This window comes from Melanerpes formicivorus, unplaced genomic scaffold, assembly GCF_026170545.1.
Source record: "Melanerpes formicivorus ecotype bairdi unplaced genomic scaffold, bMelFor1.0.p_v2 SCAF_97, whole genome shotgun sequence".
Taxonomy (NCBI): Eukaryota; Metazoa; Chordata; class Aves; order Piciformes; family Picidae; genus Melanerpes; species Melanerpes formicivorus.
This window is the reverse complement of record NW_027142449.1, coordinates 891,703-912,568: the sequence shown is the minus strand read 5'-3', so window position 1 is coordinate 912,568 and position 20,866 is coordinate 891,703. Positions and strand designations below refer to the sequence as shown.

The 20,866-nt window shown below is 47.4% G+C and overlaps 1 protein-coding gene across 2 annotated transcripts in view; it reads right to left on the bottom strand.

The window, feature by feature from the left end:
• Positions 1-489: 489 nt before the first annotated feature.
• RGS10 (regulator of G protein signaling 10) overlaps positions 490-20,866 on the bottom strand; it is a 30,195-nt gene continuing 9,818 nt past the window's right edge. For both annotated transcript variants that reach the window (XM_068166096.1, XM_068166097.1), the window contains exons 3-5: positions 20,459-20,545; positions 8,762-8,905; positions 490-3,869 (exon numbers count right to left, since the gene is read on the bottom strand). In XM_068166096.1, the coding sequence (XP_068022197.1) occupies positions 3,723-3,869; positions 8,762-8,905; positions 20,459-20,545 (378 nt within the window). In that variant the 3' untranslated portion in view covers positions 490-3,722. The remainder of the gene's footprint in view (positions 3,870-8,761; positions 8,906-20,458; positions 20,546-20,866) is intronic.

Below are 20,866 nucleotides of genomic sequence, written 5' to 3'. Positions count from 1 at the left end.
GGCCCTTCTCTGGACACAAACCTGGTTATTTTTTGACGCAGATGCAAATGCTACTCACTTAAAACCAGGCTGAATCTCCAGTTAAAATATAAGCACGTACCAAACTATTACCCAAATGGGAATACTTCAACCTTTTTCCCTCCCTCCCTATGGTTTTTCAAACCTTCCTGCTCCACGCTGACAGGCTAGCACCTTGACTCAAGGGTGATGCACGAAGTGCAGTGGCGGCAAAGAACTGGGAGGAGATGAAGGTGCAAGCAGCATCTTCTGCTGTTCAAGAGACTTTCTGCCAATTGCTCAGTGACTCACTCAGAAGGGAACCCCACGGTGTCATCCCATCTTCCAGGAGAAAAAACATACTGTGGCAGAATGCAAGCAGCTGTGTTTACAGGGACTGAAAGTTAAAAAAAACCCAGGAGACAACTAGAGGATATGAAAAGATCTTGGCCCAACCGTGCTCCGAAGACAAAACGACTGTCAGCACACGGCTTTGCTGCGTTTGTAGAAGGCTTTAATTTTCAGCTGAGAAACACACAATTGTTCAAGGCATGCAATCAGGCACAAAACTTCTCTTGCTTGCTCTTTTTTGTGCTCATACCTTCAGTGTAAGTTCTACGAGGAGGAGCAGATCCTATCCGTAACCTAAAGCAACTCTGAGTATCCACTTACAGCCTGAGGTCCCATGCAATGTTTAGAGTTGTTCCTGGAATGCAGGGGTTGAGTCGGAGGGAAACTCAAGTTCTTTTTCTCTCTGTGCCAGTTGTTCTATGCCACACAGAGAAAACCCCACAGGTCTCTCAAAGCAAGTTTGATCAGTGATGCTGTCAACAGAAGCAAAATCACCTTCTCCACATACATACACGCATACAAGGCTGCAACTACAGACATCTGCTGGCACGGTTTTTACTTTGATTGCTCTTGCACCAGAAAATACAAACACTGTAATGGGGAGGAAAACAAAACAAAACAACATAACACAGCTTTGATATCTGTACCTTGCAAGTCTAGTTGTTGACTTTCTTCTCAAAGAAATCAACCCAAACCAGACACCACAAATAAGACAGCAGCTGGGGCAATGGATTATTACTTTTTTTGTACTGCTAGGGCAAAAGAGCAACTCAAAGGTGAAGAATTGTTTTGTGGATTTAGGCATATCATCTTAGAAACATCCTAAGGACTGAAAGAAACATCACAGGCATTGAGATGCTGCTAAAAAAAAAGACATTTCCATCTGAATAAAGTTTGGTTGCTAGGAAGGCAAAGCACCTTTGTGTCTGCTCCTAGGGGGCATTTGCTCTTGACAAGCAAATAAGACAGTACCTGACTGGGAGCATATTGCCAAGGAAAATGTTGTTTGGAAGCTGTTACAAACAAGAAATTTCCTCTCTGTAATGCTCCACCACTGCTCATACAGCTCCTGGCTTGATTTCACACTCCTGCTTTAAAACATGATAGCCAAAGACACTTCTCCCTCACTCAGGCATTTGTTAAATCAATATGATTAAAAAAGAATTGACCATGCATCCATGAGAGGAATGTGGGAAGAGCTCATTCTGCAGCTTGCCCATGAAGGTCCCACCTGCACTTTTTGGTGTCACCAAGACTTCTGCTGCAATTGTTGGGAAGAGACACATTCCAGCTCCTAAATGTGTTGAAGCTGCCCACTCCCAAGGAGTTGGATGGCGTCAGAGGTTCCATCCTCTGCTGCTGCAGGCATTAGGAGGTCATTGCTAGAGTGGGTTTTCAAAAGAGGCAATCCTAAGGTTACAAAGATTTGGGCAAGTCCAGAACTGGATGGTCCCATTCTTTAGGCACCAATACAGCACAAGGATTCGTGCCTGTGCTCACTTCATTCCCATTCAGCAAACACACTGCAATACAGCTGAGGCCTGAGGTCAGGTATCAGTGAAAGTGCCTGGAGCAAGATTATGACTTCACCATTAAACCTTTTGAGAGCATAAAAGGAAAATGAACTCAGTGCACAAGAATTGCATCTCAAAACATCCATCAGGAGGCACTGACCTCCTCTTTGATTTTCTACAAATGAACAGCCCGTTTAGCTCTGGGGGAGGAAATCAGAACTGCCCCTCATCCCCATTCTTACACCCAGCTAGGGAAGAGCTGATGGAAAGAGTTTGCTGTACACACTACTACCTGCAAGAGTGGCTCAGAGTTAAAAAGAAATCATCAAGTCTGCCAAGTGAGTTTGTACCCTCAAAAAAAACAACACTACAGTCTGTGTTTTAAGTTGTTGATAGCAACAGTAATGAGCAAAACATATCTGGCCTCTCTGGCTGGAAAAAACCCAACAAACAACAACTCTAAAATGATGAAAAGCTAAACTGTGCACTTAGATTAGGGGGCACATGATGAACAAACGTTCAAGAGCAGCAGTGCAAACCATGAAGGAGTCAATTAATGGAGAGAATGTGAAAGAGAGAGGCTACACACTTGCAAAGCCTGTAAGCAGAGAGCACAGAGCTAGCTTAAGCTGCAGTTTACTAACATTTACAAAACCCCAGAAGAACACATTAAAAATTGCCTGGCCAAAGGTGCAGCTCTGACACAGCCAGACATGGAAGGCTCATGGGGGAGCATTTCCTTTACCACTCTGACATTTCCTCTTTTGATTGTTCTGGGCAGAAATCAATTCCCCTTTTTCTCAAGCCTGATGTGAGCATGGCTAAACCACAACGCCAGCCTCCTGTCCCACTGCAGCTAGCAGAAGCTACAATTAGGAAGCCCTGAAATGATGCTGTGATACTAAATGCTTCTCTGGGGCAATAAGTTAAAAAGAAGTACAAAAATTTCAGACAAACAAAGCCAGACTCTGCTGGTTGGTTCTTTGCCAAAGTATTCTGGTGGTACCAGATGCTTCCCAACACCGGCATCTGACACTGCTGCTGTGCTGACATGCAGGACACGGCCTGGCCAAGCTCTGCTGAAATGAGGAGCCCAGAGTGGGATGGCTAACTCTCAGGTTTCCTAATGACTGTCTAGAAGCTCTTCAGAGATTCTGTCTTAGAGCTTTTGTTCCCAAGGGACTACAGGTTACTCCATCCTCTGAAGGTGATTGTCTACTGCAAAAAACTAAACTAAAATAAAATAGAATGTGGCAAACTCCAGAAAAAAAACATAAATTAAACTTCTGGCTACAGAAGTGCTTGGATTCAACACCAAAGGCAAAGCAAGAAAGGTATCGCCCTGAAAGGACAACGTTACACAGCAAAGGACTGGATTCGGCTGCGCTGAACCCTGAAAGGTGCTGTCCCTTCGTGGTTAAGCTTGCTGTGAAAGGCTCACTGACAAACTCATGTGCAATGTACTCCTCAGTAGCCTCTCCCAGCAATCCAGGATGCAAAGGCTGGCCACAACCAAGAATTACATGGCAGAAAGGAGAAACCCAACCACCCTGACTCCTGCTGAGCATCACCATGACACTGTGTCACAGAGGAAAACACAGAGATTGAAAGCACTTTTAACATGTGAAATACGAAATGCAGTTCATGCTCTGGAGGAAGACCCAGCCTTTTAGCACCCCATGGGTGCTGGGTTAATAGCCAGCATGCAAAACAAAAATTAGTCATTCTAGCAATGCAGAAGGTAAGAATCTCCTAAAAAGGTTCTGAGCTTTTCAAGCCCTAAATGCAACTGCTATAAACCTAGACTGTTCCTGAGTGTAATTCAGTTATTGTATGGCCTTCTCCTGAGGAGATTCCTCATCATGTGTTGTAAATTCTTGAGGCTCTCTTGGCTGCAGTCTGAGCCTCTGGTGGGTTCTCCTCTTGCTCCTCAGACTTCTTCAGGTTTAGGAAGATGTCAGACTTCAGGAAGCGGCTGTAGCTGTCGTACTTCATCAGATTGAATATCTGGGGAAAGGGGGAGGAGAAAAAGCACAAACACAATGACCTCAGCAAAACTTGGGTTTAAATGAGGCAGACAGTATCTGAATTCACAGAATCACTGAATGGTCTGGGTTGAAGGCATCTCCAAAGGTCATCTAGTCCAACCCCTCTGCAGTCAGCAGGGACATCCTCAACTACATCAGGTTGCCCAGAGCCCTGTCCAGCTTCACATTCAGTATCTCCAGGGATGGGGCCCCAGACACCTCCCTGGGCAACCTGTTCCAGTGTTCCACCACCCCTGTGGTGCAGAACTTGCTCCTAACATCCAATCTAAATCTGCTCTTCTCTAGTTTGAAGCCATTGGCCCTTGCCCTATCACTTCAGGCCTTTGTAAACAATCTCTCTCCATCCTTCTTGCAGGTCTCCTTCCAACTCCAATGTCTTTTTGCTCTGTTAGCACTTTAGTACTCCTAAAGAGCACACCACTAAAACACACTTCAAACTCTCACCAGGGGCTGCATGGTCCAAGGGTTGCAGATTCCATGGTCACTGCTCTGCAGTAATCTCCACACTAGTCCAAGAATCAGATGATGGTTTTCACAACAGCCAGGTCTGAAAACCTCGTACCAAAGGCTGAAGGGCTTCTTACTAGTGCCAAGACCTGCCCCTCTTCTCACAACCAGTATACAGACAGTATGGAAACGTGATGTCAGTGCTGAGTATAGCTCTTATCTCCCAGGCCTTGAGTTTAGGCTTGTCCCTTAACATGACTGCTTCCTCTCCTATTTATACCCAGTGCAGACTGAACAGCTAGAACTCATTTGGAGTTTTCTGTAAACAAAAGGGCTTGAGAGAACAGCCTGGAATCCACACAGGTGTCAAGGTCAGGGCTATATTTTGCTTAGCCTTAAAACGGAGTGGAAGAAATAAAGTCAACCTCAAAACTATAATTGAGGCAAAACTGAAGCCCTCATCAGCCTCTGCCTATTATTTCAAGGGTGGAGCTGCTCTGAGTCATGCTTCATGACTGATTATACTTGATGGTACTTGGAGTAACTCAATTTCCAAGACACATTTCTGGATTCTGACCTGCATGTGTGGATAATCCCTGTGCGGATAACTCATGTCTGGATAACTCCAGCTTTACCTTTACAGGACTCGTTCCTAACTGATAGGTCCCTTCCAGCCTGGACCATTCTCTGGTAGTACAACCAGCTCATACAACTGTCTCTTGGGATAAACAGTAATATCTCAAACTGCTTTCTGATTTCCTGTCTCAAAGAATCTGGACAGATAAAAGCAAACACAAAAAGCAGACTGCTCTTCTCTGTGCATTGGCTGAAATCTCTCCCTTGCAAATAAATTAAACAAAGGCTGTCATTAATCACTGGTTATGTATTTCAATACTTAAGCTCAGGTTTCAAACAGTGTAAATTTTGCTTCAAAAGTTGCACACATGGAGGTCTACAAAAATCCACACACACCCTCTCAATGCAGACCCAATCAATGCAGTTCAGCAAAGTCAAATTCCACCTCCCAGTGCTGCCTAACTAAAATATAATTAAACTTATCCAACTGGCTCAAGCAGGAAAAAGAATTTAAAGAAGACATCATCTGGTAAATTGTCTTAAGTCAGTGCTAAGAATTTAGACCCCTCTTGTTCCTGGTATCATTTACAGTACCTCCCAGACAGAAAGAGCCCTGTAAGATCAAAACCTTCTGAGCCAAATACACAGAACAGAGCCATTTTGCAGTCACATGCAAAAGCAGAACCCCCTTTTCCCCTCCCCTCATCTCATCACCTCCCTGAGCAGAAACCTTTACCCTATCAGAATTCTGAAATCTAGACTTCTGGGAACCACTAACACCACTCAGTCCAGCATGAATCATAGAATTGTTAGGGTTGGAAGGGACCTCAAGGAGCATCTAGTTCCAACCCCCCTGTCATGGGCAGGGACACCTGCAGGGACACCATGAACAACTGCCTCCAAGCTATGTGTTTAAGGCCATCCCACGAGCACAAACCCACACCCCACAGGCAGCCCCATTTATATCAGTGGGTCTCTGGAGAACTGGAGTCCAAGTTACCAGTAATGCTGTAGACCAGACTGTGGCTCTCAAGCTGTGCCTTTTCATCCTGCAGACACACAGTGCCAGCAGTAGTTAACAGTGTCCCTCAGAGAATAAATTATACCAGCCCTCCTAACTTTATAAGGATTGAAGAGTAGGAAAGCCCATAACTCTTCCTGAACTATCATCTCACAGCAGTAAACAGAAGTTTCAAGCAGTGGAAGCCTGCACCAACCCATAACTGCTCTGCATTTGGTTTTAAAAGTTCATAGATTTTTCTTCCCACACTGGTGGGACTCCTTTACCATTGGTCTCATATGTTTACAGTTCAGGTATTACTAATCCCTGGCTGCTCATGTGCATGTTCATCTGTGAAACTGCAAAACATTCAAACTCCAGCAGCCTCTCCAGTTTCAGTCTCATAATCACCCACCCTGGACTGCAGTGCTTAAAGTTATGAGAACATTTTCTTCCCCTCTCCCCCCCAACCAAGTCAGAGAAGCTCTTCCATGAAAAACTCTGTGCTTCTTCACATGGAAATTGAGTCTCAGACATTTCCACTGCTAATGATTTGGAAACCTGCTTGAAACACAGCAGAGCCTTTGCTCCTCAGAACACTTCAACTGATTGACCCAGCCAGTGCCCAAGTAACAAGTATTCAATACCTGATGTGAAATGTGCTGGAAAGACTATTCAAATGAGCATGCTGTTTCTCCACAAAAGAGCTAAAGGTAGTCCTGAGGATGCTACAGGAATCAAAAATAGCACAGGCTGCAAGTGGTGGAAAGCTGCAGATAAGAATGACTCATTCCATAACTTATGCTTGAAAATAAGTGAAACAGCAAAGAGAAGATCTGCCTGCCAAACATCACCTAATTTCCACCAGACCTCCCAAGCTCTGTGGGAAAAGGCAAAGCAGATCCCAACTCCTCTTTCAAGTTGTGTTTGTGTGTGTGTGTGTGTGTGTTACAGAAGAGGAGCCTTTTCAGGAAATTGCATTATGTTAGGATCAAAATAAATAGCCAAACAAAGCAAAGTGAAGAATCTTGAGCTCTCAAGGAAACTAGTGGCAACTACGGAAACAAACACCAGCAGTGACTCAGCACCAGCAAACACACAGGAAAACGTGGGCACAAAGTTACTCAGCTGGATATTTCTCAAGCTACCAAGCAGAGGAATTCAGAAGAAAACTTCATCTAATCCACTGCTACCTGAGGCATGGGTTGACCAGGTGCCTGCCCAGTGGTAGCAGGGTCTGAAGAGGTAGGTAGGTACCGAGGCAATCCGTGCCGCAGGTAGCAGTAGGCAGATTCCCAACCTTCATAGACTCACAGAATCGTTAGGGTTGGAAAAGACCTTTAGGATCATCAAGGCCAACCATAACCCAACCACCATGACCACAAAACTATATCCTGAAGCACTACATCTACAGCTTCCTGAACACCTCCAGGGATGACAACTCCACCACCTCCCTGGGCAGCCTCACCACTCAGTGAAGAACTTTGTAATAATAATAATAATCATCATCATCATCATCAACAACAACCAGGTTGGAAGAGACCTTCAAGATCATCATGTCCAACCCATCAACCAATCCAACCCACCTAATCAACTAACCCATGGCACCAAGCACCCCATCAAGTCTCCTCCTGAACACCTCCAGTGATGGTGACTCCACCACCTCCCTGGGCAGCCCATTCCAATGGGCAATCACTTTCTCTGTATAGAACTTCCTCCTAACATCCAACCTAAACCTCCCCTGGCACAGCCTGAGACTGTGTCCTCTTGTTCTGGTGCTGGCTGCCTGGGAGAAGAGACCAACATCCGCCTGGCTACAACCTCCCTTCAGGTAGTTGTAGACAGCAAGAAGGTCTCCCCTGAGCCTCTTCTTCTCCAGGCTAAGCAATCCCAGCTCCCTCAGCCTCTCCTCACAGGGCTGTGTTCCAAGCCCCTCACCAACTTTGTTGCCCTTCTCTGGACACGCTCCAGCAAGTCAACCTCCTTCCTAAACTGAGGGGCCCAGAACTGGACACAGGACTCGAGGTGTGGCCTAACCAGTGCAGTGTACAGGGGCAGAATGACCTCCCTGCTCCTGCTGCAGGCCAGGATGCCATTGGCCCTCTTGGCTGCCTGGGCACACTGCAGTCTCATGTTCAGCCTACCATCCACCAGCACCCCCAGGTCCCTCTCTGCCTGGCTGCTCTCCAACCACTCTGACCCCAGCCTGTAGCACTGCATGGGGTTGTTGTGGCCAGTGTGCAGCCCCTGGCACTTGGATGTGTTCAATCTCCTGCCCTTGGCCTCTGCCCATCTGTCCAGCCTGTCGAGGTCCCTCTGCAGAGCCTCTCCACCCTCCAGCAGATCAACTCCTGCCCCCAGCTTGGTGTCGTCAGCAAACGTACTGATGATGGACTCAATGCCCTCATCCAGATCATCAATGAAGATGTTAAAGAGCACAGGGCCCAGCACTGATCCTTGGGGCACACCACTGGTGCCTGGCTGCCAGCTGGATGTGGCACCATTCACCACCATTCTCTGGGCTCAGCCCTCCAGATGTCCTAATGTCCAGTCTAAACTTCCCCTGGCACAACTTAAACCCATTTCCTCTTGTCCTATCATTATTTACCTGGGAGAAGAGACCAACACCAGCCTCAATACAACCTCCTTTCAGGTAGCTGTAGAGAGCAATAAGATCTCTCATTAGCCTTCTCTTCTCCAGACTCACTCCTACGACGTGCCCTCCAAGCCCCTCATCAGCTTCACTGCTCTTTTACAGCCTGTGTTTAGAGCCAATTAAAAGCAGACAAAACCTAATGAAACTGTGCTCTTGAGGAAAATAACTTTACCTGGTCCTGGAGCTTCTGAAACATGAGAGGGTGAGGTGTCTCCAAAATAGTCTCATTCAAACGGGACTGCCCTTCGACATTGACTTGGGAGGAAGCTTTACTGGAGAGGAAAGTCATGTAAATTTCTTTAGCTTTCTCTTGCATCTGCAAAAGGACAGATTTATTTAGAGAGTTATTTGCTGTGGGAATCTTCCCTGTCATTTGTTAGTGTTTTGCTGGAGAGTGCTCTGGGTCGCTGCTGGAGGTTCCACATCTTAAACCAAAACACAGTCTGAATCAAAAAAGAAAACAAACAGCAAAACAAACACACACAGGTTATCTGATCTGTCAACATTTGCTGGTACTGCAGGAAAAACATCTCTGCAGGCCAGCTACTACCCTGACATTAGTGGAAGTATTTGGCATTTAAGTTAAACAGCAAGTTAGGATGTTTGAATCTGAGAATCCAGTTAAAACTGCTCAACATCATCAACCAGGCTCTGTCTTCACTACTTGGAAGACTAGTTTTACTGACAGATAACCAGCATGCACAAGGAACCCAGAGGGAACACACACAGTGGAGACTTCCTGCAAGGCAAAATTGAGCAGACTTAGTGCATAATCCATCTGCAGTGGGTGCAGCAAGAAAAGCCTATCCAGAGGGTGTAGGAAGGTTCTTCTCCCCCTCTGCTCTGCCCTGCTGAGACCACATCTGCAATACTGTGTCCAGTTTTGGGCTCCCCAGTTCAAGAGAGACAGAGAGCTGCTGGAGAGAGTCCAAAAGAGAACCAGGAGGATGCTTAGGGGACTTGGCATCTCCCCTGTGAAGAGAGACTGAGAGCTCTGAGACTGTTTAGTCTGGAGAAGACTGAGAGGGGATCTGATCAATGTCTATCAATATCTGAAGGGTGGGTGTCAAGTGGAGGGGGACAAGCTCTATTGGGTGGTGCACAGCAATAAGCCAAGGAACAACAGGTTCAAGCTTGAACAGAGAAGGTTTCAGCTCAACACGAGGAGAAACTTCTTTACAGAGAGGGTCAAGGAGCACTGGAGCAGGCTGCCCAGGGAGGTTGTGGAGTCTCCTTCTCTGGAGACTTTCCAAACCCATTGCTGTGCAGACTACCCTGGGTGATCCTGCTCTGGCAGGGAGGTTGGAATGGATGATCCCTGGAGGTCCCTTCCAACCTCTCATGTACTGTGATATTGTCATACTACATGTATTGCCATAACTACACTGGTGCCTCAGGGCAGCTCATGCAATGCTGGCTACATGGTTAGAAAACTCAAACACTATTTTTGGGTTTTTTTTGGCTAATGGCAAAGATAAGACCCTCAAGAGCTTCTGAAAGCTGATGCATAAGGCTAGGTGTGACTGGCATAAAGCAGTTTGCTAATGTTTGTCTGGATTCCAGTAATCCTGTTTCAGTGGTCTTTCCCTGATAAATCAGTAACAGTAATAACATTTAGACCCTCCCTAGCATCTGTAAGCTTCACAGCCATAACTGAGTGCCCACAACCCCCTGAAATTCAATGCAGGCTCCCTCTCAACTAGAAGGTCAGATAAGAGAAAGCCAGTGGGAGAGAAGAGAGCCAAGCCAGGCAGAAGGCAAGATTACAGAATACAACATTAACCAGGTTTGAGATCATCCAGTCCAACCTATCACCCAACACCATCTAATCAACTAAACCATGGCACCAAGTGCTTCATCCAGGCTCCTCTTAAACACCTCCAATGATGGTGACTCCACCACCTCCCTGGGCAGCACATCCCAATGGCCAATCTCTCTTTCTGGGAAAAATTTCTTCCTGACATCCAGCCTAAACCTCCCCTGGCACAGCTTGAGACTGTGTCCTCTTGTTCTGGTGCTGCTTGCACCAGACCAACCCCCACCTGGCTACGACCTCCCTTCAGGCAGTTGTAGAGAGCAATAAGGTCTTCCCTGAGCCTCCTCTTCTCCAGGCTGAACGACCCCAGCTCCCTCAGCCTCTCCTCATAGGACCTGTGCTCCAAACCCCTCCCCAGCTTTGTTGCCCTTCTCTGCTTCCCTGCTGCCATCTGAGTTCTGCATGCTGAAAACAAGGCTGGCGCAGCAGCAGCAGGCACTGTGTGATCCTTAGCCACAGGTACTCATCAGTGTTCCCCACGGCACATCTAATGAGCAACCACATCTCCAGACCAGCACTGGCAAGAGGGCTGCGCCTTTGATGGAAGTGGGCCTGAGGAAGGAAGCCTTTAAACTCTTGGCCTATGAAGGAGTCACAGAATTGCTTTCATGTTTTATGGCTGAGAATCAACATTTGGGGATAATTAGAAGGAAAGCTCCACATGCTTGACAACTCACAAGGTCTAAAGAGTTAACTCTCTCACTGCTGACAAGGGCACATATTTTTCCAGGAGTATTTCTTTTCAAAGCAGATCATTCATCAGGTGTCAGGTGCACTGGTTTTACCAATTGCCAGTCTTTCCAGAGAGGACTGGGTCAGCCATGCCTGTGCTGAAGGAGCAGTTAATGCAATCAGGCAGAGGTGTGACTGCTGTCACTGAAGTTAATACCCCAATGCAGACACAGCAGAGGTACCTTTAGCTGTTATCACACGAGCAGGTGTAAGGGATTGTACTGACTGTCAGTCCTACCCAAGTAACTCTTGAACCTGCTGTCCAGTTTCAGTCATATTTTAAAAGGGGGCAAAGGACTGAGAAATAATCATTCTCCTGCTGAGTCAGTGGCAAAAGAAAGGGAGAGAAAAAAGCAGCATAAGCACCAAGGGAAAAGCTGCCAGATATGTTCAGGAGTTACCTACTCTACCTGAACTGCCAGCAGGTACTTCGTTGCTGGCTAGTCAATGCACACAGAGCTCTGTCTCAGCCACAAGACAAGGTGCTGCTTGCCCAAGGAACACAGAAGCAAGCTGGGCACTGCAGAGAAAGGTCTGAGGAAAAACATGAAACCAGAAGTACTGTGAGGAAGTTTAAAGAACATGGAGGGAACAAGAGGGTCGTGTGGGAGGCTGGCAAACAGGGGAGGATTTCTGGATTCTGTAGGGCAGAATGACCAAGAAAGGAAGTGAAAATGCTGTGGTAGGGAGAGGAGGTCATTGGAGAGATGCTGGGGACCTCACTTTATAGCAATGGGGAAAGCTGGAAATGCACAGCTAAAGGTCACAGCTAAGGCAGGTTCTGCTGCACAGGGAACACCTGCTCTGCTATGACTATGCTTCAGTAGTAGAGCAGCAGTTTGAACTACAATATTTCAATTCTTGTTAAAAGAAAGTAGAGTTCAAGCTGCCAGCATGTTTATACACCCCCCAAATGATATGCAGGGAGAGGCTCAGGCAGAGGAAACAGCAATGCTCCCCATCCAGTGGGTGGCTTCAGCCTGAAACGAATGCCTCAGCACAGGGGACTGGACTCTGGAATTTAAACACCACTTAAACTGGGCTCTTGTTCACAGGTGCTTATTAAAAGACTTCTGGCACTTCTCCCTTCCATCTGTGTGCTCTCCCCAGCATCCGTGCCAAATTCCCATGTGGAGTACAAAGTTCTGCCTGCAGAAATCCCCCTCACTATTTCAAGTGGATACACTATCCCTTTCCCACTTCCTTTCTTCAGGTCAAATTCAGCTCTCCAGCATATGTGGCTCCCAAACGAAGTGAATGGAAGTCCCAGATGCTCGTCAGAAGAGGCTCCAGCAGCTCACAGCTGTGCGGCATTCATTACCCAGCTTGGCTTAACCGCTGCCACATTCCACGTGGGAAGTGGCAGAAGAATCTCCTGAAGAAGGTGTGCTTTGTCCTGAAATTGTTCTCTGTGAACCCTCACCACAGGGGTGTCCTGGAGGGTTTGAGCAACGGCTGAAAAGATTCCCTGGTGTTTAAAGCATCTATTACGATCTGTAACACACTTTGAAAGCTCAGCGGCAACAGAAGGAGCATTCAAACCTTGGGAAGTAGCACAATGGCCATGTTGTTTATCCCATTGACAGTCAGAAAATGCACCAGCACATGACTAACTCCAATAAAATAGCTGAAGTTATATTTAATCCACTTAATCCCACCACTCCCACTTCAATAATTAAATGTGTCCAAAGATGAGGACCATATGGGTGGCAGCAGAGCTCACTGCCACATGTGGACTTGACCTAATTCCTTCCTCAACCTTCACTAAATAATTCCATCTCTATTTTAGCTTCCATTTTACAGGAATGTTTAAAATGACAGAGATGTGTCTCGAGCTGAGGGAAGGAGCTTGTGTTTCCATGCTGCAAGATGACAGGCTGAATCCAGTCCATCTAAAACCTGCCCAGACCAGTAATGTGGTCTGCCTGCTGTCTAGCTCTGCAAATGCTGAAAACCTCCCCTGCTCCCTCAAACAAGCATGCATTTGGTATTAGTTCAGCCAAACAGGAAAACAAACACAAACTCCTGAAGCAGTCTGGTCTGAACTCCATTTCTGCTTCCTCCTGACTAAGTGCTCCTATCACTAGTCCAGAGGCAACACAAAAGAATCACCACAAACATCCGGATGGAAGAGACCTCCAAGCTCATCCAGTCCAACCCTGGACCCTGCACTGAAGGGTCAACACTAAACCATGTCCCTAAGCACCAGGTCCACACACTGCTTAAGCACTTCCAGGGAGGGTGACTCCACCACTGCCCTGGGCAGACCATTCCAATGTTTGAGAACCCTCTCTGGGAAGAAATATTTCCTAGCATCCAGCCTGAACCTCCCCTGATGCAGCTTGAAACCATTTCCTCTAGTCCTGTGGCTTGCCACCAAGGAGAAGAGACTGCCACCTCCCAGTCAATAGCTTGGGCACTCCTTGCCAGTGCTCCCTGTGGTCCCCTGATTCTAGCAACTCTGGCTGCACAGCAGCTCGCATTAATCAAGAGGAAGGGTGCAGAGAAGATGTATCTGCACAGCATCTTGCACGATGTGCCTGTGTTGGCTTGATCTAAGTCAGCTTCTAGGCAGAGCCCATGTGACTGTGGTTAGAGCAACAACTGAACCAAATTCAATCAGCTTTGAGGAAAGGGCCAGGATATTTTGTTGGAAAGGCACTAAAGCAGTCAGACAGTTTGCAACCAACAGAAAGCAGGAGCAGTGTGAGCCTGTGTCTGCCTGCAAGGACCAGAAAGGACAGGAGGGAAGGACAGCAGTTTACTGAGCCAGCCACACTAATGCTATACCTGCTTGTAGAGAACCAAACACTGCTCCAGGCTGACCCTTAAGGGATGACTACAATACCAGGCAGGATGGATGCTTAAACCATGGGCCAGGTGGTGACCTTTGTGCCCATTTAAACTGAGCAAGAAAACAAAACCCCACACACTCATGGCAAGTAATGAAAAGTTTATCTTATACTTTAAAATAGGGGATAACCCCACAAAGCATTTGATCTAGGTTAAGTGGAAATCAGCTTCAAGTGACCAAAAGTCTATGTGTCTGTGAGCTCATTTCTGTGGTAAGCCAGTTCTAATCAGAAGAAGGTTATAAAATAAGTAAGTTTGGTCTAGAATCCTCTGCTCACATCCAGCAGGAGTAGGGAGGTGACTGTCTCCTAGTACTCAGCTCCGGACACACCTGGAGTGTTGTGTCCAGTTTTGGGCACCTCAGTACAAGACAGATGTGGAGGTGCTGGAGCCAAGGCAGAGGAGGGCAAGGAAGCTGCCCTGGAGAATAAATCTGATGAAGAGCAACTGAAGGAGCTGGGGATGGTTAGTTTGGAAAAGAGGAGGCTGAGGGGAGACCTCATTGCTCTCCACAGCTACCTGAAAGGAGGTTATAGAGAAGTTGGTGCTGGTCTCTTCTCACAGGTAATTAGTGATAGAAAAGAGGGGATGGCCTCAAGCTGTGACTGGGTAGGTTTAGACTGGACAGCAGGAGGAATTTTTTCCCATCAAGAATGGTCAGGCATTGAAATGCGCTGCCCAGGGAGGGGGTTTGAGTCCCCAAGCCTGGATGTGTTTAAAGGTGGTTTGGATGTGGTGCTTGGGGCTACGGTTTAGGGGTGAACTTTGTAGAGCAGGGCCCTGGGTTGGACTTGGTGATCCTGAAGGTCTTTTCCAACCCAACTATTTCTGTGATTCTGTGCTCAAATAGACACAAAGTGATTTCTGCACCAGTCACTTTCAGAGGACAAATCCATGCTTCATGTTACCATAAACACTGGAAAGATTTCTATTTTTAGTGCTTTTTCTAGCTTAGTAAATTATCTAAACAACGCCATCCCCAAGCAGGAGCTAGAAAAGTTTACTGTAAGCCTGTGTCACTCTAAAGCATATTTAGTCTAGCTGGCTGGCACAGCTTTGGCAGTGTGAGACTCCAGGTCGACTGTGTCATGATTGGTACTGAATAATTAAGCTAAAGGGAACCTAGTTTAGTCTCTGCCCAGTCATTTGGCAATTAATTCAGGAATTCTCTCATTTTCTATATATCAATTTATCATTTCCTGTACCAGCATGCACAGTCCTAAAATAGCTGAAAAGAAGGGAATTATCTAGCAAGGAAAAATAGGATTGTTATCCCTTTGCAAAACATGGGACCTTACAGAAGGATCTTCCACTTGCATTTCCATTTAAAAATGCAGTTTGATACCTGTCCAAGCAGCATCAAAAAAGGCTGCACATCACTTGGCAAGGACACTGCACGAAGTACAAAGGAAAAACAGCTGCCCTGTGCAAGCCAAGGGTTCTTCCCATTTGGCTGTGGACTGTGATGCTGGCTTCTGCTTCACCAGCTCTGAAAGCAAAGCATTTCAATGGAGTAGGGAGATCCCCAGCCCAGCATATCAGACATAGCAGCCAAGAGGCTGCATGGACATCTGGGGACAAAGGAGGGAAAATGCTGTGTCACAAACTGCCACTAATGAGATCTGCAGCTCCTGCTGAAGCAGAGCCAGGCCAGTGGGACTGATGCTACTGTGCCCACCCAGGCAGGAGCTGGCTTCCAGTGCAACCCAGACAGGCTGCAGCTGAAATATCATAGTATCATAGTATCAGTCAGGGTTGGAAGGGACCACAAGGATCATCTAGTTTCAACCCCCCTGCCATGGGCAGGGACACCCCACACTAGATCAGGCTGCCCAGAGCCTCAGCCAGCCTGCTCTTAAACAGCTCCAGGGACAGGGCCTCAACCACCTCCCTGGAAAACCCATTCCAGGGCTTCACCACTCTCATGGGGAAGAACCTCCTCCTCACCTCCAGCCTGAATCTCCCCACCTCCAGCTTCATTCCATTCCCCTTAGTCCTATCACTACTTGACATCCTGAGCAGTCCCTCCCCAGCCTTCCTGTAGCCCCCTTCAGATACTGGAAGGCCACAGCAAGGTCACCTCAGAGCCTTCTCCAGGCTGAACAGCCCCAACTCCTTCAGTCTGTCCTCACAGGAGAGGTGCTCCAGCCCTCTGATCATCCTCGTGGCCCTTCTCTGGACACCTTCCAGCACCTCCAGATCCCTCTTGTAATAGGGGCTCCAGAACTGGAGGCAGTACTCCAGGTGGGGTCTCACCAGAGCTGAGTAGAGGGGGAGGATCACCTCCCTCGACCTGCTGGCCACACCTCTCCTGATGCAGCCCAGGATCTGGGCTTGTACAGGCAAGGGGAAAGAGGACTCCTGGCCTCACCCCAGCTACTGATACTGCTGGCCATCACAGTGGCATCTAGCACAGACCCCTCAGCATCCCATCTCACTTCCTTTATTTCTTACTGCCTTACATCTTACAGAAAACCCAGCCCCATTAGCTGTTCTTTGCTGAAGACCATCTGCCTGTGGGGACCTTAACCAGCAACTAAATGCTCAAATCTGAAAGAGTGCACAATCAAATGGCACACCTTCATCTTCTTGCAGAAACCACTGGGTTTGTGTTTTGGATGGATTTATCAATACCAAAAGCTACTCACAACTGAGAGAAGCAAACTGTTTTGGAGGCAGTGCTTTTTCAGTGCAAAACAGAGAATATTTACAGAATGCAGACTGCCATCTCCAACAACATCTTTGGTTGGAAAGCCAGGGATGTATTTCTGTTGAAAATCTGCTGGGTAACAGTTCCAGCTGACAATATTTGATTGACCGTAAGAGCAGAATACTGCAGCCTGGACACAGCTCTCCTACACCTGCACTTAATAAATGCTCCTAGGAGCTGAGCTGCACCCACCTGATTCCTATTGCCTGATGATTTTACTCACAGCACTATGGTCCCATTTGAAGCAGGTTTAAGTAGGATTTGTCCCAGCTTCACCTCTTAGAATCATAGAATCAACAAGGTTGGAGAAGACCTCAGATCATCAAGTCCAATCTATCACCCAACACCTCATGGCACCTAAACCATTACTCCAAGTGCTCTGTGCTCTTTAACATCTTCATTGATGATCTGGATGAGGGCATTGAGTGCATCATCAGTACATTTGCTGACAACACCAAGCTGGGGGCAGGAGTTGATCTGCTGGAGGGTAGAGAGGCTCTGCAGAGAGACCTCGACAGGCTGGGCAGATGGGCAGAGTCCAAGGGCAGGAGATTGAACACATCCAAGTGCCAGGTTCTGCACATTGGCCACAGCAACCCCATGCAGTGCTACAGGCTGGAGTCAGAGTGGCTGGAGAGCAGCCAGGCAGAGAGGGACCTGGGGGTGCTGGTTGATGGTAGGATGAACATGAGCCTGCAGTGTGCCCAGGCAGCCAGGAGGGCCAATGGCATCCTGGCCTGCATCAAGAACAGTGTGGCCAGCAGGAGCAGGGAGGTCATTCTGTCCCTGTACACTGCACTGGTTAGGCCACACCTCGAGTCCTGTGTCCAGTTCTGGGCCCCTCAGTTTAGGAAGGAGGTTGACTTGCTGGAACGAGTCCAGAGAAGGGCAACAAAGTTGGTGAGGGGTTTGGAACACAGCCCTGTGAGGAGAGGCTGAGGGAGCTGGGGTTGCTTAGCCTGGAGAGGAGGAGACTCAGGGGTGACCTTATTGCTGTCTACAACTACCTGAAGGGAGGTTGTAGACAGGCAGATGTTGGTCTCTTCTCCCAGGCAGCCAGCACCAGAACAAGAGGACACAGTCTCAGGCTGCACCAGGGGAGGTTCAGGCTGGAGGTCAGGAGGAAGTTCTACACAGAGAGAGTGATTGCCCATTGGAATGGGCTGCCTGGGGAGGTGGTGGAGTCACCATCACTGGAGGTGTTCAGGAGGAGACTTGACAGGGTGCTTGGTGCCATGGGTTAGTTGGTTGGGTGGTGTTGGATGATAGGTTGGACGTGATGATCTTGAAGGTCTCTTCCAACCTGGTCTATTCTATTCTATTCTATTCTATTCTATTCTATTCTATTCTATTCTATTCTATTCTATCCCCTTTTGAACACCTCCAGGGATGGGGACTCCACCACCTCCCTGGGCAGCACACCCCAATGGCCAATTACTCTTTCTGGGACAAATTTCTTCCTGACATCCAGCCTAAACCTCCTCTGGCACAGCTTGAGACTGTGTCCTCTTGTTCTGGTGCTGGTTGCCTGGGAGAAGAGACCAACCCCTACCTGGCTACGACCTCCCTTCAGGTAGTTGTAGACAGCAAGAAGGTCTCCCCTGAGCCTCCTCTTCTCCAGGCTAAGCAACCCCAGCTCCCTCAGCCGCTCCTCACAGGGCTGTGCTCCAGACCCCTTCCCAAACCAACCTCATTGCCCTTCTCTGGACATGTCCATAGTACTCAGCTTACTTTATCCAGGAGAGTACAAAAGGGGCTGCAGATTTGCCCCCCTCTGCCTTCTAAAATACTCCTCCTGAAACACCACACACGTGTGAAAAGATAAAAGGACTTCTGGGATTTAAGAGTCTGATTCTCAGGGACAGTGATGCTCAGCTGAGAGCTTTGAAACAACTTCATCTGATGCTCACAAAAATCCTCATCTCAAAGAAAAAATAAACCTGAAATTGCTACCAAAAAACCCCATAAACAGAAACAACGTTTCCAGAAAGAAGCAAAGAAAACCTGGTCCATACTGCAGGCCTGACCCCACAGGCTTCAAAACCCCAATGTGGAAGTAGATTCAGTGCTCCTGATGGAACTAATCATCAGCCAAGATCCAAGCAGTGAGAAAAAAATGACTGAAGGTGGCTGGTTGAAAAATTTCCAGTAGAGTATTTTCTACTAGAAAAATAAACCTTTCATGAAAATGGAAATACTCTGCAAGTGTGTGCCAGTTTTAATGAAGAGGTAAAACCTCTACTTGAACTGTCAACTTCTTTTGCTTTGCAGCATGTTATTTGAGAAGGCAAAACTTCATTCTGGTATTGCAAAGCCTTTTGTTTGTGCTGGTTTTCTCTTTATGTTCACAGGATCTCAGGATGTTTGAGATTGGAAGGGACCTCTGGACATAATCAAGTCCAACCCCCCTGCCAGAGCAGGGCCATAGAATCCAGCACAGGTCCCACAGGAACATCCAGACAAGGCTTGAAAGTCTCCAGAGAAAGAGACTCCACAACCTCTCTGGGCAGCCTATTTCCAGTGCTCTGTGACCCTTAGACTAAAGTTCTTCCTCATGTTGAGGTGGAACCTCCCGTGCTGTAGTTTATATCCATTGCCCCTTGGCCTGTCACAGGGCACAAGTGAGCAGAGGTTGTCTCTGTCCCTTCCCTCTTGACCCCCAGCCCTCAGATATTTATAGGCATTTATTAAATCACCTCTCAGTCTTCTCTCCAGACTAAACAACCCCAGGTCCCTCAGCCTCTCCTCACCAGGCAGTGCTGCAGTCCCCTCAGCATCCTTGTAGCCTTCTGTTGGACACTCCCCAGCAGATCCCTGTCCCTCTTGAACTGGGGAGCCCAGAACTGGATGAGGTCTCATCAGAGTAGAGGGGGAGGAGAACCTCCCTGTATCTGCTGGAGGCATTCCTCTGCATGCATCCCAGGATCCCATTGGCCTTCTTGGCCACCAGGGCACATTGCTGTCCCATGCAGAAGCTGCTATCCACCAGCACTCCCAGGTCCTTCTCCCCAGGGCAGATCACCTCCCAACCTGTACTGGTGCAGGTTATTCTTCCTTCCCAGGTGCAGGACACTGCACTTATCCTTGTTGAACCTCATTAGGTTCCTGTCTGTCCAGGTCTCACTGAATGGCTGCACAGCTTTCAGATGTCTCAGCCAAGCCTCCCAGTTTGCCATCATCAGCAAACTTGCTGAGCAGAGTCTGCTTGCCTGTCTGTCTGTCTGTCCCCTCACCAACGTCACTGACAAAGATGTTGAATAGGACCAGATCCAGCACCGATCCCCGGGGTGCTCCACTAGTTACAGCTCTCCAGCTGGACTTGGCACCACTGATCACCACTCTTTGCACTCTATTGTGTAACCACTAAAATATTCCAATGGTATTTTCATGGAACAGCCATCATGCTTTAAAAAAAACAAAGCCCACAAAAAAAGAGAGAGTCCTGAATGAAACATCTCTGTATTTTCAACCCAGATGATGCAACACCACTGAACCCAACCTTTTGCTATTCCCAAGCAACAGCAAAAGAGCCCAGAGTTCCCAAAACATGGGAAACTTGACAGTCCCAGCCTTTTGTTGGTCTGAACTAGAACCAGCTTTGTTTCCAAACAATTCCATCCCCCTGATTTCAGGGCACTTCCTTCAAATACACTTAATTTCCACTCAGATGGTGGAATGTTATGCAAGAGCAATATCAGGACTCCAGCTCTGCCATGGAAACTTTGTTGACAAGTCAGGGAGTTATTTAGGAAACCTACCTGTTTTTTCCCTTGTGTTTTCTTAAACTCTTCACATGCTAGCCAGAACAAAACGTTTTCTTCACTGAATTCTTTCTTTAAAAATTCCTAGGGAAAAGAAAAACAAACAAACAACTGTCAGGCTTCAATTTCTCAGTTGTTTCTCCTCTCTTCCTACTATAGCTATTAAAACTGGGAGCTGCCTACAGCTAGGCTTTACCAGGGTATGGGTTTACATAACACAGAGCACCAGAACCTCTGCATCTGCACACTACCAAGACCCAAACAAAAAAAAAAATCACTTATTCAGCACTCTGAAAGCACATTCCAGGAGGATGATGAGCTACATTTCATCTCAGAGCACATCAAGAAGGCTCAAGAAGGCTCCAAGGGGACCTAATTGTGGCCTTCCAGTATCTGAAGGGGGCC